The sequence below is a fragment of the Ambystoma mexicanum genome, chromosome 9, assembly GCF_040938575.1.
Source record: "Ambystoma mexicanum isolate Mex_15411 chromosome 9, UKY_AmexF1_1, whole genome shotgun sequence".
NCBI lineage: Eukaryota > Metazoa > Chordata > Amphibia > Caudata > Ambystomatidae > Ambystoma > Ambystoma mexicanum.
In genome coordinates this window covers 1557846402-1557865287 of record NC_090931.1, presented here as the reverse complement: position 1 = coordinate 1557865287, position 18886 = coordinate 1557846402, and the positions used below count along the sequence as shown (strand labels likewise).

Here is an 18886-nt window from a genome sequence, read left to right as displayed (position 1 = left end):
AGCACTGAAGCCCACCAAAGGGCATCGATCAAAGGGACCAAACCTGGTTTGGCGTGCAAAGTTAAACACAAGAAGGACCTTTCCTAAAAGAAATGGGGGTCATGGGCGCCATATTGAAAAACATGGCTGACCCAATTTTAGCTACCGGTGCTCGCGGTCGGGAAAAATCATTGTAGTTTGTTCTAAAACCACTGCCACCAGCTATTTCAAGAGGGAAAGGGTAACATTTGACTGTTACATGAGTGTTTAGACACAGGAGATGCTAAGCAACCCCTCCAGCACTCTATTGGAAGATAGTTTGTGCTGGGTCTATGAATTTAAAAGGACTAGTAAAGTCAATTTAACTTCACATGCTCTGGGAGTTGGTAGTCAGTCACAGAGAAGATATTTAAACCTTGGGGTCTGAAAGACACCCCTGTGCCACTGCACTGAAGGTGCTGTGACATCTCAAGAAAAAGATGCCTGTGGAGTTTTGGCTAAAAACTCCATATCCAAAGAACACAAAAGTAAAATGCACATCAAAATACATGAAGGAGTGGGGAAAAAAAGGCTCAGCTGCTTTCCAGGTAAAAATAAAAATCCTAGAAATCCAGCAAAGTTGCTGGGGGTCTCAAAAGGTAAGGGAAATTAGCACATTCTTAAGAATTCTCCCTAACAGGTTGTATGTTTGCAGCTAATATTAACGGTATGACTGAATGCCTAGATTTGGGAGTCCTGCAGAGTGGGGAGTAATACTTGTCCCCCAGTAAGCCCCGATTCAGCCTCCAGCGAACAAGTGCATCGTGGATTCTGTTAGTCTTTAGTTGTGTAGTGGGAAACTGGGTTAGTATCTTTATTCATCGTTGTTTTAGCGGTGTGGGCATTCTAGTGGATGGCCTTCTAGTTATGCAGCGAAGAGCCAGGATTTGAGCAGTTTCCTGAATGCTAGGTAGTTTCTGTGTTCCGTATATTCTTAGGTAGGTCATTCCAAGTTTTCGGTGCCTGGTGAGAGAAAGAGGATCCTCCTGAGTTTTCTTCTGTTCTTCTGTTGTAGCGTTTCAGTTCCAGGCGGATGTCGTTGCTTGATCAGAGCATTCTTGTCGGCTGGTGTAGGCGGAATTTATCTCTCAGGAATTCTGCGCCTTGGTTGTGTATTGCTCTGGGCATGATTTGAATTTTATTTGTTGTTTTATTGGTAGCCAATGCAGTATTTTTAGGGCGGCGTGATGTGTTCTCTTCGGGGTAGTTTGAGAAGGAGTCTGGCTGCTGCATTTTGTATGCATTGTAGTTTTTAAGAAGTCGTTCAGGCATGCCCAGCTATAGGCTATTGGCATAATCTACTCTGGACATGACGAGAGTGATGATGGTAAGTGTTTTGTTGGCGATTGACAGGAACGGTAGGATCCTTTTTGCTGCTCGCAGGAGAAAGAAGAATTTCTTGAGTAGAGCATTTACTTGTGGCTCTATAGTGAGATTGTTGTCCATCAGGACCCCTAGGTTTTTTACAATGTTCGATGGCGCTAGGGTCGTCCCAAGTTCTCTTGGCCAAGGGATGTAGTTGATGTCTCCTCCGTTTTTTGTGACGATCATTATCTCAGTTTTGCCTGGGTTGATTTTGAGGTGGTTCAGGTTCATCCAATTGAATATATCACAAAGGCAGTTCTCTAGAATTATGTTTTCTTCTTGGGTGTCTTGTATTTTGAAGATTATTTGTGTCTCGTCGGCGTAGTTGTCACAGGTGATTAATAGATATAGGTAGATGTTGAATAGAAGCGGGAGAAAGATGATCCTTGTGGTACTCTGCAAGTGGAGTCTCTTGGGTTGGACTTGAAAGGTATCATCCATACGGTTTCGGTTCTGTTTGTTAGGAAGGATCTGATCCATAGTAGGGTGGTGTCTGTGATTCCCAGTACTTCTAATCTCGTTAGGAGGATGTCGTGGTTGACTGTGTCTAATGCTGCGGATAGGTCTAGGAGTATTAAGGCAGTACTGTTGTCCGAGTCTGCGTTTGCTTTTAGGTCGTCCCATATTGAGAGAAGAGCTGATTCCGTTCCTTTCATTGGTTTGGAGCCAACTTGTGCCTGGTCTAGTAGGCCGTGTTCTTGTATGAATTCTTGGGTTGTTTTGTAAACGTACGTTTCTAGACGTTTGGCTACGTACTGGATATTGGAGATGTGTCTGTAGTTGGATAAGTCCTCTACGTTTCCTGTTGTGTCTTTGAGTAGCAGCCTGATGTACACCGATTTGAAGGCCTGTGGTACTTCACCTGTTGAGATCGAAAGGTTGAGGACATTCCTATGGTATTCCATGGGAGTTCCTTGTTTGAGGATAGATTTGTATATGTCCGCGGGGCAGGGGTCTTCTGGAGAGCCTGAAATGTTGCTTTGATTTACCAGTTTGACGAAAGTCTCCACTGATATTTCGGGAAAGCTTTGTAGTTTGTGTGGGTGTTACTTGTGAGGATAGGTGGGGACTGCAGTGTGGTCACGTGGTCTGCTTTGTATGGATTTTTGGATGATAATGATTTTATTTTTGAAGTGGTCTCCTAGGTCATTGCATAGTTTCATTGATGGAATTGGCGTGTTGTTGCATCCTGGTGGTTTTTTTATTTCATTTATGATTTTGAAGAGTTCTTTTTGGGTGTTAGGTGCTTTGAAAATTCAGTTATTGTAGTGTTTCCTCTTCGATTTTTGTATTTAATTTTTTGTGTGAGCTCATGTGGTGCAGAAATTTCAGTTTGTAGCGTTGTTGTTGATCCTCCATTCTGATTCTAGTAGTTTTCGTTTTTTTTCTTTTCATGGCGCTGAGTAGTGGGGTGAACCATTTAGCCATTGCTTTTTTACGTGAGGGAGTGAAAGGTTTTTCTTTGGCAATGTCATGTAGGGTTTTTACGATCCAGGTGTGGGGTAAAACTTCTTTTTTATCCAAGTCAGCTTCTTCCATAATTGTTGCTTGTGGTTTGCTGAATTCCAGGAGTTCAGTTGGGTTCGAATTTTTGATGGTTCTCCAGTTTCTTTTCATGGTGACCGGTGGTTTGTCTTGTTGCTTGTTTATTGGAGTGGCCATTGTGATTATGAATGGAATGATATCGTGGTCGCTCCAGAGTATTTGAATTGGGCGTGCCGTGGTAATGAGTTCTTGGCGAATATTGCATCAAGTGTATGCCCTGCCGAGTGTGTTGCTCCTTTGAATAGTTGTTGTAGATGTAGTGCAGCTAGTTGGGCGTTTAAAGATTTGTGTGTGGTTGTGGTTTCTTCATCGAACCAGATGTTGAAATCTCCGAGGATGATCAGATGATTGTGCTTGATGGCTAGGATGGTGACTGCTTCCGTGAAGGCGTCTACGAAGATTGTATCGTAGGTTTGGTGGTCTGTATATCAGTATGAATTTCAGGTTTGTTTTGGGGTTTATTGAAAGATGTAGGACAAAAGATTCACATTTATCAAGGTTTAATGGATCTTCCAGTTTGATAGCCAGATGTTTTCCTCGTGGATGATTACCAGTGCCCCCCTCTTTTGGTTTTCCTGTTTGCTTGGATGCATTTGAAGTTCTCAGGCAGGCAGTTGTTGAGGGTGATCTTGTAGTTGTCGTTTAGCGATGTTTCAGTTAAAAATAGGATGTCGATACCTCTGTCAGATAGCAGGTCGTATATTTCGGTTGAATGTTTTGACATTGACCTAACGTTTATTAAATTACAGTGGATTTTCTTGGTCTGGTTTTGTTTATTGGTTGTTTCTAGTTCTAGTTTGTGGTTGTTCCGTCGTGGTGTTCCTGTATTATGTTGATTGGATGAAGAACAGCGATGGCTGCTTCTTCATCGAGGCCGTCTACTAGATTGATAGCATGGCTGTTCAATTGTGGTGCTTCTCCAGTGATGACGATTGGTTGAAGAGCAGCGATAGCTTCTTCATTGAATAGGCTCTTAGGTTAATGATAGTGTTGTTGGTTGTCTTGTCTGGTATGTTGTGGACGTCGATGGTGCTCCTCTGTTCTTGTGATGTATGGGGTAAGGGGGTTGGAATCCTCCCACTCTCTTATTCAGTGCTCCCTTCTTAGGTCAGGGTGTTTCAGGGGATTCTTTGTATGTGCCGAGATTTCATTGTTCTTGGGGTATTAACGCTCCGTGGTTGTCGCGAGGTATGGTGTAAGATATAAGGATTTTTCTCTTACGTAGTTTGTTCTGGTGGTAACCGTGTTAGGCGTTGTGTTCCCTGAATTTGAGGCTTCTTCTGATGGGTGCGGTTTGCTTTGTTTGTCTATGGCCATTGTTGGACGATCTTGATCTTTCTCGGCATCCCTTTCTGGGTCGGGGCATCTTGGTTCAAGGTGCAGAGGTAGTAGGGTAAGTGGTCCTCTGTGATGAATTGTGCACGCACAGTATTGATGTTTCTTTAGTCTTGCTATGCTTGGATGCTCTCGGGTTCAGTACGTCGTTCCTGTTGGTGGGTCGGGTGTGTTTCCTATGGGTGCACTGTCAAGGGTTTTGGGGAAGTGGGCGTTCAGCTGTTGGGTAGTTTAGGACTCAGTTGGGTGAGTAGTGATAGCTCTCTGAGTAGTGATAGCGAGTTGGGACTGAATTTCACCAGTGTGGATGATCAATAATGGTAGGTAGTGCTTACTGCTTCAGTTAGGCCACAGAAGGGTGGGTGGGGGCCTGTATCAAGGTCTTGTGCGGTCCTTTTTGTAGCTGGTTTCGGGACCCCTTGGTAGCTAGAGGAAGGTCTGGGTATTAGGGAGTAATAGTTCAGAGCCAAGCTCTGGGGTGACTGGATGGTGGGAGGGGCCTGGCTTCAGGTAGCAACTGAGTATATCTTGATGTGGGGTCCTGTATAGTGGAGAGAGGCTTACACCCAGCAGAACAATTGAGTACAATACAGACACTGCTGGAGTTGAGCAATTGAGTACACTACCAAATGCTATTAGACCTGAGAGTCAGTAGGGCAATTGAGAAAAAGACTACATTACCAGTCTATCCAGTTCTTTCCAAGGATCTCCCCACTTATCACTTGTTAGTTCTGTTGGAACTTTCCAGTTCCTCTCTCTTGGCACTCGAACCTCCACACCTTTACTTATTGGACGCTCCCCATGTTTTGTAGGAAACTGCTCTTTTCCTGATCAGACCTTTCAGTTCAGGAGCTCTTGGTTTGCTATTAGTTATCTCTTACCCACAACGTCTTTTATCCCATTCACAGGTTTTCCATTCCCAGAGATAATTAGTTTGAATGCCCTTATGATTCTCAATCTTTACCCAGTATTCAGTTACTGGGACGAGTATGCCGAGTTCCCTTGTGATTCTTACTGTTAATGTATTCACAGGCACTGGGACGAGTATGCCCAGTCCCCTTGTGATTCTTACTCTTAATGTATTCACAGGCACTGGGACGAGTATGCCCAGTCCCCTTGTGATTCTTACTCTTAATGTATTCACAGGCACTGGGACGAGTATGCCCAGTCCCCTTGTGATTCTCACTCTTAATGTATTCACAGGCACTGGGACGAGTATGCCCAGTCCCCTTGTGATTCTTACTCTTAATGTATTCACAGGCACTGGGACGAGTATGCCGAGTCACCTTGTGATTCTTACTCTTAATGTAGTCAGTCACTGGGACGAGTATGCTGAGTCCCTTGTGATTCTTCCTCTTAATGTATTCAAAGGCACTGGGACGAGTATGCCCAGTCCCCTTGTGATTCTCACTCTTAATGTATTCACAGGCACTGGGACGAGTATGCCCAGTCCCCTTGTGATTCTTACTCTTAATGTATTCACAGGCACTGGGACGAGTATGCCCAGTACCCTTGTGATTCTTACTCTTAATGTATTCACAGGCACTGGGACGAGTATGCCAAGTCCCCTTGTGATTCTCACTCTTAATGTAGTGTCAGTCATTGGGACGAGTATGCCCAGTCCCCTTGTGATTCTCACTCTTAATGTATTCACAGGCACTGGGACGAGTATGCCCAGTCCCCTTGTGATTCTTACTCTTAATGTATTCACAGGCACTGGGACGAGTATGCCAAGTCCCCTTGTGATTCTCACTCTTAATGTAGTGTCAGTCATTGGGGCGAGTATGCCGAGTCCCCTTGTGATTCTTACTCTTAATGTCTTTTGACAGCTGCTTCGAAGCTCCTGGGCTTTTTGAAGGGGGTGGGGGTGAGAATTGAAGGAACTACAGAAGACCTTCATGATTACAAAAGTGTCCAACATGGAATGAAATGTAAAAAAAAGTCAGTGTAGGGCCTGAGCAACTGCAGGGGTCTGGGCGACTGAGGGAGAATTCTCAAAATGTGCTAATTTCCCTTACCTTATGAGACCCCCAGCAACTTTGCTGGATTTCTAGGATTTGATTTTTTACCCAGGAAGAGTGTGAGCCTTTTTTTCCCACTCTACCATGTATTTTGTGTGTGTTTTACTTTTGCGTTCTTTGATTATGGAGTTTTAAAACAACTCCGTAGGCATCACCCTTTTCTTGTGTGTCACACAGTACCTTTAGTGCAGTGGCACAGGGGTGTCTTTCAGACTCCCCAAGGTTTAAATACCTTCTCTGGGACTGACTACCATCTCCCAGAGCATGTAAAGTTAAATTGACTTTACTAGTCTTTTTACATTTACAGACCCAGCACACACTATCTTCCTATAGAGTGCTGGAGGGGTTGCCTAGCATCCCCTGAGTCTAAACACTCATGTAACAGTCAGATGTTACCCTTTCCTACTTCAAATGGCTGGTGGCACTGGTAATAAACCACCATGATTTTTCCCGACCGCGAACACTGGTAGCACAAAATCGGGTCAGCCATGTTTTCCAATATGGCACCCAAGACCTATCTGTTAAAACAGACTCTGGTCGACTTTTTTTGCCTTTTCTTTTTGGAAAGTCCTTCTAGTATCTAATTGCGTGGCAAAGCAGGTTTGGTCCTTTTGTTCGTTGGCCTTTTGCGGGTTTCAGTGCTGAAGCCCTCCTCTGGCGCCAGGGTGTCTGGGGTGGACAGGATGTGATTGAGGTGCCCGAAACTCCCTGTGCTTCATCTCTTAGGAGACCTGAATGCACTCTGGCTGATTGGCCGGCTGGAATGAATGGGGGGAAAACTGTTTAAAAGCAGGCTTCTGGGACTTGGAAAGCAGAGTCGACCACTGGAACGAGAGAACCGAAGACGAGTTGAAGGAAGACTACTGCAACTCCTGGACGACCGGTGAAGCCCTGCTGCAGGACTGAATTGTCTGAAACTCCATCGACAGAGAAGGCCTTCAAGATTAACTTCTTCCCTTGAGTTTGGTGGGAACAACCTACTCGTAAGCCGCCTGCACACCGTCCCCATCCTGGTCAAATTTTCTGCAGAGTGCTGTGGAAAACCATATAGCCACTGGGAAGGATACCAGTTTGTGGTCTTTAAGGCACTCACACCTTAAACCAACGTTTTGCCAAGCTTGTGGTCTCTTCCCTGGGCAGTGAAGGAACCTACCGATGTCGTCCTTGTCCCCACAACTGTAGCTGAGGAACAGTGAGATCTGCAGGAACTGGCAGGAACAACTTCCTCAACCGCAGCTCTTCTTCACTTTAAAGGTACTGTGCAAATGTGGTCAGGAAATCTTTTCAGCCGCGGTGAAAGTTTGTGAAAATTTCCCAACTTTGAAGGCTTGTCCTTCCCTAAATCAACATCTAACCTTTCGTCTGACCAACTGCTCTTAAAATCTGTGGCAAAGACTTAACTGTTTACTACCAGAACTGTGCTATCCTATACAAGACTCTGTACCATTGACTTTGGCCCAGGCCTATTGAATCGAATTGCTGGATGTAGTTCACTGAAACCCTTTGCCCTGCCTATGAAAGTATTGGTGCCTTGATTTCTTTTAACTTTGTCATTTTCCCCCCTTTTAAAGTATCTCAAGTGCCATTTTGCTCCCACTTTAGGGGAGCTGAACTTGTTCAGAAACTGATTGGTTATGTATCGTAGTATAATAGTATATGATATTGAGCTGCTCTTGCTAGTGGAATGTTTTTCAAATGATTGTGTAAATGTATATTCTTTCACCAAGAAACGTGCTTATTTGAATCACTGTGATTGCTGGTCCTTTGTGTAACCCCTTGTACTGCTCACTTTACTCTTCAGATAAGTCTGGCTGCTCAGCCACAGCTACCACAATACTGTGTAGTACAGGCTCGTACCAAAGGTGAAATTGTACTGACACTTGTAGTCTTAATGGCATGTAGTGTTCCCAAAGGGTACTGCATGTGATTCTGCCTAACAGGGGGCGACTGCAGGGGCCTGGGCGCGACTGCAGGGGCCTGGGCGCGACTGCAGGGGCCTGGGAGCGACTACCGCTCATGTTGTCTGCTCCTTCGTAGTGCGGTTCGACGCTAGGGTTTGGTGGTCTGAAGGTTCGCCAAGCACTGCTTAAATCAAGGGGAAGTAAATGGGAGCACGAGTGTGAGCCCTGCTTTTTTTTCTGTTCTATTGTTTAAAGAGTGGACCTAGCTCGAGAGTAGCGGAGCGCTGTACAGAGTGTGGCTAGTCGGCTCTTCGGCTTGCAACTTTTACCAGTAGCGCAGTACTGAGAGTTCAGGTCTGCAACAGTACGTGCATCCATTGCAGCCCAAAACGATGCTTGAATGTCAAGATTAAATGACACTTGCATTGGAAAGAAATTGCAGTGTATTCTCTGGAAATGTTTAAATCATGCCCAGCTTCTTCACTATCTCTAGATCCATTTCTCTGGTTAGTCTTTACTTCTCCTGTCTGGATTCATATATTTTCTTATTTTCTTGAATTGTTCACATTTTCATTGCTCGTAATCCATGGTCCGTCTCCCAAACTTGAGTATTGAACACATTTAATAATGGTCAATGTTTTGTTGCATATCGTATTTAACGATCTCTCGGCTGGGTAACGACTCGGGCCCCAGCTACCTCAGCCCAGATATGGGGTCTAGCGTCATCCTTCTGAGAATGGAAGGAGCCATTGGCCACTAGACCGGCTGCAAGTGGGGCATCTTCCCCAGGCCATCCCAGAGCTGATGGGTACTCTTGCTGCACTTTAAGATTTTAGATTTGTGGCCTCAAGGTCTGAGTCCCCTTTGCTCCCTCATAGCATTAACACATTGCAACCATCCGAACTTGACATTTTACTCACAGGTTCAGCAACCGTTCCACATCAATTCGTAGGACTCTTCCTAATGCACATACAGGAAGAGAGATTGAAAGACTTGGAGATGGGCCAAAGGAACAAATAACGCAGTGATTATGATCCGTGTCCTCCTAATATTCATTGTGCCAGTAATCCAGTAATATTCCAGAGAAGAGAACAACCAACGTTGATGTAGCAAAAATAAGAATTTTATTTACTCGCACAAAAGTCCCTCAGTTTCGTCTCGCTAAATCGACATAAGGTTCAAACACAACACAGTTTGTCATTTTGAACGCTACAATAACCACTGTTCAAATCTTTGCATGGGAGGAGTTTTAAGTCACTTCTCTTTAACTAAACCAACTGGCATCATCAATGCACCTTGTGAAAACTAAATCTTTCCATCTTTTTGCTAAGGAAAGATGCAACACTTTGAAGGTTGCTCAAACCTACTGCTATTACCTATGCAACAAACCAGAATGCTTCATTCAATGAAACAATATTGTCCATCTTAATTGAAGGAATGCAAAGCACAATGCCACAAAACCAGAATTGCACACTATTCAGTCAGGTAAAACTCCATTCATTTCAAAGAATACATCGAGCACGACTTTAAGGTGAGGCTGAGAGCCCACAACTCCCCATAATCCTTGGCATGGCATCGGTAGCACCCCTGATCCTGTTTTGTTTCTCACTTGGAATTTCCCCCTCCACCACTGTCAGACACATGACCCAGCTCCGGCTCTTGGATAGGAAGTACATCCCGTTCTCCTTAGGATAATATTGGCTGTTAAACAGCTAAGCTTTCTGCTGAATTATTAGTAGAGTCCCCAGGCTAAGTCACCAGTAACTGCTCCAAGAGGCTTTATCTATCCAACGTGCCCTGACTGCCCTTATCCAGGGCCTCAACGTCACATGGTGCCCCAAGCCAAATGATCAGCAACGGCTCCAAGAGGCTTCATCTATCCACCGTGCCCTGAATGCACCCACCCAAGGCCTCCACGTGACATGGTGCTTTTCCTTGGCTCCCAAGCGAGTTGCTGTATATTTTGCTGAATAGAAAAGGAGTATCTGGTTGCTCTGCATAGGGATGAATGTACTGGACTGCATTACATGTGTAAGCATGTATGATATATGGTCAAGCTGCTCATAGCTTTGCTATGTTTAATGGTTGCACAAATTAATGAACGCAAGCTCAAAAACACACTTCTCTTTGTGTCTGAGATATTACTACTAAAACTCCATTGCTTTAGAGCTGTTTTTCACTACAATGCTAATATAGGCCTCTCACATTTTTGAGCACTAAAGCGCTTTAAGTATACAGTTGTAGTGCTAGGCACTACAGTTGCTGCTTTAGGTATTGTAGTCTGTACTGCCCTTAAGCATACATCACACTGCTATCACTGCTACCTATACTTAAAATAAAATATATCCTGACAGCATATAACATAGGAATCCATTTGCTTGTCTCATTCAAGGCGCTATATTCTACACATCCTTTTATAGCCAATGCTATGATAGTTCTTTTATTATCAGGGGACATTCTGAAATTAGATGGTGTATTTGTTAGGTAAGAATTGGTGCAGTCACACTGTTTGAGACTACACAAGACTTATCTGCTTGGTATTAGGTTACCCACCTATTGGTATAGGTCTTTAGTACACAAGTTGATAGTGTGACTGTGCAGCCAGGCCTATCTCAAGAAGGATAAATGTGAGCTGTAGAGCTGTACCAATGAAATCTGGAAATACAAGTAGCCAAGTAACACTTACACTCAGGGTTTCAGTTATAAATAGTTATTTATTTGACGTCAGTTTTAAATAAGCATTCTTTAAAAAGGTGAAAGCTTGTAACGATACGAATCAACTTTGGAATTACTTTTCAGAATCAAACGAGCCAGTGGATAATCTTTGGATATGCTTCAGACACTTCTCCTGCACCCGGAGGGCACTTCAATCACAAGGATAGTATTTGCATTTATATATCACACACTGTTTACACTTTGCAGATTCAGAGTTGCAGAAAGGAAAGATTAAGGGAAAAACAAAGGTTCTAACAGATTCTCAGAATGTGTGAGGACAACTGAACCCTCCAATGAAGTCTAGATGAGCCTTTCCCAGCTGTAACAGTGCTTAACAAGCCGCAACCTATGGAGGGGACAAGTAGTACCAAAGTCAATGGATTAAGAAGAGCCTTCAGGGAGCCAGGACGCCAAAGTCATTTGAACAGTCTATGTATCTGATGCACTTTTCATATAGAAAGTCTTGCACAAAGTTAAAGTTTACAAAGAAATCACCTGAAAGGCCACAAGCTGTTAAGCCTGTGAGACGGCAGTTGAAATCAACTCAAAACGGTAAGACACTACAATTCCCAAGTGAGAAGAGCACGGCTAAAGGCAATAAGGTAAGTACCCCAAGCCTAAACAGTACCTCTGCTTAGAAGAGTGATCCAGCTAGATTCCGTCTTGCTACAGTGGTGCAGACCCTGGTTCCTGAGCCTCAATCGTGGGGACAAGAGAGAGGACGTCTGGAGTGGAGTTCGTCTCGGGGTTAGTTGGTGCCACTAATTAACCCAAGGGGAGAAGGCGTTCGTCTGGAGCTTCTCTGTCTAGCTGAAAAGGGAGGTCAGCACAGCAGCTGGGTTTCACCGGGCAATTCAAAGGCCCAGGAAGTTGCAGCAAGCTTCGTTCACGGTTTCTTCATAGGGTGTTTCTCCCAGTGGTCGACTCAGTCTGTAGTGCTAAAACCCTTGCCTTTTAAGCATGTTGCTCACATTCATGCACAGCATAGGCTGTAAATCACACAGCAGGGTGGCTGTCCTGAAAGGCCAGCCAGCCAGCCAGCCAGCCAGCCAATCAGGACTAATTGCATTCGGGCATTCCTAGAGACAAAGGACAGGTGTTAGGGAGAATTCTCAGAAATGTGCTAATTCCCTTCTACCTTAGAGACCACCCCAAGCTCTTTTTGCTGGACTTTAGGGCTTTTTATCTCATGTAATTTTAATGTGATTTATTCTGTGTTTCTTTTGACTTTGGAGTCTGACAAACTCCATAGGCATCATCTTTTACATTGTGACACACAGCACCTTCAGTGCAGTGGCACAGGGAAGTCTCTTAAATTTCCCAAAGGTGTAGATGCCTTCTCTTGGTGAAACTACTGTGTCCAAGAGCACTGAAATTAAATTGACTTTACTTACAACTTGTAACTTTCTAGACCCAGCACACACTATCTTACCATATGGTGCTGGAGTGGTTACTTGGTATCCCCTGTGTCTAGTTTCTCATGGTACAATTTTTGTTACTGTTTCTACAGTTAATGGCTGGTGCCAGCAGTTTACTTTTTACTATCATTGTGTGTTTTTACCGCGGGCTGCGTTCGCAGCCACAGTAAGGCACCCATTTTGTCAAAATGTCCCGGTCTTCTTTTTTTGCCATTTTCTGTTGGAAAGGTCCTTCTTGAGATTTACTTTTCGCGCCAAACCAGCTTTGGTCTCTTTGTTCGTTTTGTCTTTGGCACGATTCACAAGTGAAGCCCGCCTCTGGCTCTAGTATGTCTGACAGGGGCAGGAAGTGAGGGAGGTGCCCAAAACTCCCTGTGCTTAATCCCTTTGGTTACAGGAATGCACCTAAAGGTGATTGGCCAGCTGGCTGTCCGGCAAGGACAGCCACCCTGATGTGCTGTGTGATTGACAGCTAGGCTGGAATGAATGGGAGAAACCTGCATAAAAGGCAAGGCTTTTTGGCTTGGAAGGCACAGTCAACCACTGGACAAAGGAATCCGAAGAAGAACTTTTAAGAGACGCCTGTTGCAACTCCTGGACCGTTGGTTTGCCCGGTAAAGCCCTGCTGCTGCGCTGAAGCTCCGAATTCTCCTTGACTAGTGAACCCTGCAAGGACGACTTCTCCCCTTGAGTTGGTGGGACCAATCAACTCCAAAGTAAGCCCAACTGGAAATCCTCTCGTAGCTGGCTGTATTTCCACTTCTGCTGCTGCTGGAACCGAAGTACCAGGGAGAGGAACACAAGATTGTGTACGTTGCTTTTAAGTCAGACCTGAGCACCAGGAAGATCCTCCAGACTTCCCTGATGCAGGACTGCCCAAGCCTGAGCCACCTCAATAGAGTGCTGGACCCCAGAAGCAAGGAAAGCCTGAAGTGTTATCTGTCATGACCACTGCTTCCAAGGAGTCAGGAGCAGCCCAACGCCCTTGGAAGCAGGCTCACAACATTCATTGCAGACACCAGCAAGTCCCTTTAGGGACCTTTTGGGCCTTGTCCTGGCACCGGTGGTGCCAGGCTCATTGTGGGGACTGGTCCCGGCACAAGAAGCGCCAGGCTCATAGCAAATACAGAAGTGCTTGGGTGGACCTACCTGCAGCAGACCATGCTGCTTCCTTACCGACAAGATGATGTCTTCATCCTCTTCTAGCAGGAACTACTTTTCCTCTGGGTGGGGCTGGCACCACTCCCTAGGACGGGGACTCTTCTGGAAACTGGAACTCTTTTTCTTTCCTGGGCGAGGCTGTGGAAGAAGACGCCTAAGCACTCCTGTGCACTATTTTTAAACCACACCCGATTGGTGCAACGTGCTTCGCGTTATTCAGCATCAGCAGCAGGACGCTCACCGTGTCAGCTCCAGGGAATCTTCCATTCCGGCTCCTGTGAACGCGAAATCTCCGGATTTACCTGAAGAGAATCCAATCTTCAGTCTTCAGCAGCATCTGCAAAACAACAAAAACACAGATTAGCAAAGTCAAGGTCAGCGCTTCAACTTACCCGATCCACCGGAGTGTTTAAGGTATTTGCCGCATTCTTTCTCCGCCATCGAGCCCTGCAAAGACAAAAGAACATTGGTTAGTAACGTTCCGTTTCTGAACGGCTTACCTGTGCGACGTACGCTCCAAAGTCAGCTCGCACCGCACTCCGCCACCTGCAAGGCAAAAGAGAGACATTAAGGTGCGTTTAAAGGCCTAGAACAGACTTTCTACTTACGTGCCTTCATATGCTCCATCATCTTGTTCACTCTTCGGCACAAACCTGGGCATCATCTCCGGCGCCTTCATCATTCTCCATCTGAAAGGAAGACATTAAGGTGCGCATTAAAGTACTGTGGCATTCATTCTACTTACGTGCCTCCACGAACTTTGGCATTCTTTCGCCATCATTTCTTCTCAGTGAACCCTGCAGAAAAGGGACGTTAAAAGAGAACATTAAGGACTTTGATATATGCAAAATACGCTCGTGCAATGAACGGCGGCATCGCTCTCTACTTACCCTCTGCAATCAAGAGGCTGATCCCAAATCCAGTGAAGTAACTGGACCCAGAGCCCCTGCACAAGACGCAGGATGGAGAGCCCGGCATTCACCTATTTAAGGTGAGCACAGTTAGCAACCGAGTACCACGGGAGGAGAGAGTGTGGGGGTAGAGACTTCATCCAACCTTCCAGCTACTAATCCCCTGATTTTTCCACTTGTAGACATCTCACCCTCCAAGTCAAGCTTTCGGTGAGAAGGGGGCCAAACCAGGGAGCCAAACGAACCCTACGCCTAACATTGAAGACGGTTTCACCGCCCAGCCAAGACCCGCGCCTCCGAGGGAACCGGTGAGCGTTACATTATCCGAGAACCGTGATGTTGCTATTTGCTGGCAGACGCCAGAAGCTGAAACACTGAAGAACCACTGAATTGAAGTTTGCCCATTGCTGCCAATGACCGTCCCATTGCAGAACAGGAGTCCCCAGACGTCCTCCTTTTTCTCCCCACGACTGAGGCCCAGGAACAACAGGATCTGCAGAGCTGTACAGGAACGGAAGCCAGCTGGAACCATTTCTTCTAAGCAGAAGTACTGTAAAGAGAACTTACCTCTTGTTGTGTAGCCTTGCATGCTCTCAGTTGAGACCCATCTTTGCTACCTTGCTGAGTTGCTAAAGCTTTGCCTTTCACAAGCCTTCCAGTTTGTGGCCCTTCAAGTTTTCTATTTTGCTACAAACATTTTCAAAAACATTGTGCAAGACTTTTGAACTACCTGTAAAGAAGGTCTTCAGCTCCCCTTGACATTGTGCAATTAACATTGACTGTTCTGGCTCCCTGAGAGACTCCTCTTTACCTCTGACTTTGTGCTTTGGAAGGTGTTTAACAGTACTTGCCCGTTTATGAATTATTTGTTAACTTTTTTGTTTTATTCCTCTATTCTATTTTTTTCAGCTCAACTCAGTATTGCTCTAAATGTACCAGTGACAAATCAATGTCCACAGTGTCCTAGCTATTTAAGTCACCCGAAGGTGTAGGAAGTGTGTGTGCCATCCCCAATGATTTAGAGAAACTAAGTGTGTTTTGAAGTATATTTAAGTGTTAAATGTTTTGCTCCCTTTCTGAAGAAGGCTTATATAACTGACTGTGAAATAAATTAATAATTGTTTTATCACGAAACCTTGAGTGTAAGTGTTTATTTGGATAACTGTATTGTGAAACTGGCACAACATTACTGCTCATACTGACCCCTCTTGAGATAAGCCTAGCTGCTAGGCCACACTACCAACCTGTGTAGTTAAGACTTATACCAAAGGTTGGGTTCCTATTGCCAGGAGGTCAAGGTTATTGTAGTGCACCCAAAGGGCACTGCATACAATCTTGCCTAACACTAGTCTTGGGAACAGTAGTTCTAAAAATAAAAGGTATTTAAACCTTATGAGAAATCTAAAGGATTTCTCTGACACTGCACTGAAGGTGTTGTGTGTCTCCATACAAAAAGATGCCTATGGAGTTTGTCAGATCCCAAAAACAGTGAAAACACATAATCCAAATCGGGTCAAAACACATGAGAGTGCGAAAAAGGTCTCGCTCCAGGGTTAAAATGTAAAAGTCTTAAGTCCAGCAAAAGAGCTGGGGGGTCTCTAAGGTTGAAGGGAATTAGCACAGAAATGAGAATTCTCCCTAAGAGTATTCCCAATTCCTCTGAACCCCGCAGGACAGAATGTGCAAAACCCCATGACATCCCCTTAGAGGCCATGAATCATTTCTTTTAGGGCCCATGACCGTGTGATTCTTGGGAGTTGAGATGTTGTCTTCCAAACTTGCATATAACTCTGGTCCATCCATTGTATTTGAGCACCCCTCTTCTCTTTGGATCTACAGATGTGTTTCCTGTCTGGGTTGGATGTATCTTCTCCTAATCGCACCCGACATACGATAAGACCATAAACCTATTTTACTTTTTACAGAAGGATTTCCATTTCATGGTGTCCAGGTTCAACCCAATGTGAGCGACACGTATGAAACAGAAAGAGATGGTCCCATCCTCTGCATCAACCCGGGTAAGTCACAGGCTTTCCCATGTCAACCAGTGAAAGGAGTGTGTGTGCTTCTCATTGGACGTTTATCATGAACTAATGTGGAATTACTGCTAAGATTAAGTGCATTGTAAACTTTCTGATGCCGGTACATTGCCGGTAGCTTACCCTTTTTGTGTCTGACTGCACCCTGCATCTTTAATGCGCTTCTATAGATTGTAATACTCTAGTTGTAATGAGCGCATCATTTCTAACTAATGTCCAGGAACATCTTGACCGTTACTTTTCCTTCACTTATTGAGAGTACTCCAGAGGTGACAAACCTTTTCCTTAAATATAAGAATTGCTGCAGTTCCTAGACTTGTGTCCATTCCAGCCCATTTAGTCCATGACTGTAGAATTGCAGTCTCCCCCGGCCCAAGCTTACTTTCTCTCTTTGATGGGACCTTGCCTTCCTTTCAAAGCGACGGCTTTTGCCTGAAAATCATAAGCTGCCACGGTGCAGGAGCGGTCCAACTTTTTCCATTACTCTCTTCTTTCCTGATATAATCCGTCCAAGATCTTTCTGCCCATTTCATGGGGTTCTCGGGCATAAATGAGCAATAATGATATTATTAAGCCACCACATTTCCTTCCAAGGCATTAATGAACATTAATATTACATAGCATACACACATGGTGGGGATGACACATGTGTGATGAGCAGCGGACCCTGCAATGGTAGTGCAACGCTTACATGCATTCTGCTCTAAAAAAAGGGGCAGACACGAGAACCGAATCCCCTTATGCTACTGTCATTCAGCTCTCTGCTAGCCTGGACTCCCGCTCAAAGGCCTTAGATTTTGCTGTCATTCAGCACTCTGCTAGCCTGGCCTCCTGCTCGAAGGCCTTGGATGCTGTGCCATTCAGCTCTCTGCTAGCCTGGACTCCCGCTCAAAGGCCTTGGATTCTGCTGTCATTCAGCACACTGCAAGCCTGTCCTCCCGCTCGAAGGCCTTGGATGCTGTGCCATTCAGCTCTCTGCTAGCCTGGCCTCCTGCTCGAAGGCCTTGGATGCTGTGCCATTCAGCTCTCTGCTAGCCTGGACTCCCGCTCAAAGGCCTTGGATGCTGTGCCATTCAGCTCTCTGCTAGCCTGGCCTCCCGCTCGAAGGCCTTGGATGCTGTGCCATTCAGCACACTGCAAGCCTGGCCTCCCGCTCGAAGGCCTTGGATGCTGCTGTGATTCAGCACTCTGCTAGCCTGGCCTCCCGCTCGAAGGCCTTGGATGCTGCTATGATTCAGCTCTCTGCTAGCCTGGCCTCCCGCTCGAAGGCCTTGGATGCTGTGCCATTCAGCTCTCTGCTAGCCTGGCCTCCTGCTCGAAGGCCTTGGATGTTGCTGTGATTCAGCACACTGCTAGCCTGGCCTCCCGCTCGAAGGCCTTGGATGCTGCTGTCATTCAGCACACTGCAAGCCTGGCCTCCCGCTCGAAGGCCTTGGATGCTGTGCCATTCAGCTCTCTGCTAGCCTGGCCTCCTGCTCGAAGGCCTTGGATGCTGTGCCATTCAGCTCTCTGCTAGCCTGGACTCCCGCTGAAGGGCCTTGGATTCTGCTGTCATTCAGCACTTTGCTAGCCTGGCCTCCTGCTCAAAGGCCTTGGATGCTGTGCCATTCAGCTCTCTGCTAGCCTGGACTCACGCTCAAAGGCCTTGGATTCTGCTGTCATTCAGCTCTCTGCTAGCCTGGCCTCTTGCTCGAAGGCCTTGGATGCTGTGCCATTCAGCTCTCTGCTAGCCTGGACTCCCGCTCAAAGGCCTTGGATGCTGTGCCATTCAGCACACTGCAAGCCTGGCCTCCCGCTCGAAGGCCTTGGATGCTGCTGTGATTCGGCACTCTGCTAGCCTGGCCTCCTGCTTAAAGGCCTTGGATGCTGTGCCATTCAGCTCTCTGATAGCTTGGCCTCCCGCTCGAAGGCCTTGGATTCTGCTGTCATTCAGCTCTCGGCTAGCCTGGCCTCCCGGTCGAAGGCCTTGGATGCTGCTGTGATTCAGCACTCTGCTAGCCTGGTCTCCTGCTCGAAGGCCTTGGATGCTGTGCCATTCAGCTCTCTGCTAGCCTGGACTCCCGCTCAAAGGCCATGGATTCTGCTGTCATTCAGCACACTGCAAGCCTGGCCTCCCGCTCGAAGGCCTTGGATGCTGTGCCATTCAGCTCTCTGCTAGCCTGGCCTCCTGCTCGAAGGCCTTGGATGCTGCTGTGATTCGGCACTCTGCTAGCCTGGCCTCCCGCTCGAAGGCCTTGGATGCTGTGCCATTCAGCACACTGCAAGCCTGGCCTCCTGCTCAAAGGCCTTGGATGCTGCTGTGATTCGGCACTCTGCTAGCCTGGCCTGCTGCTTGAAGGCCTTGGATGCTGTGCCATTCAGCTCTCTGCTAGCCTGGACTCCCGCTCAAAGGCCTTGGATTCTGCTGTCATTCAGCTCTCGGCTAGCCTGGCCTCCCACTCTAAGGCCTTGGATGCT

The 18886-nt window shown here is 46.1% G+C and overlaps 1 protein-coding gene across 3 annotated transcripts in view; it reads left to right on the top strand.

Moving 5' to 3' along the window:
- The window catches only part of LOC138489520 (zinc finger protein 732-like), a 298978-nt gene that overhangs the window by 207181 nt on the left and 72911 nt on the right, over nt 1-18886 (top strand). For 2 of the 3 annotated variants that reach the window (XM_069617265.1, XM_069617264.1), the window contains exon 7: nt 16316-16408. The exons of the other annotated variant lie outside the window; for it this stretch is intronic. In XM_069617265.1, the coding sequence (XP_069473366.1) occupies nt 16316-16408 (93 nt within the window). The remainder of the gene's footprint in view (nt 1-16315; nt 16409-18886) is intronic. 3 annotated transcript variants of the gene reach the window in all.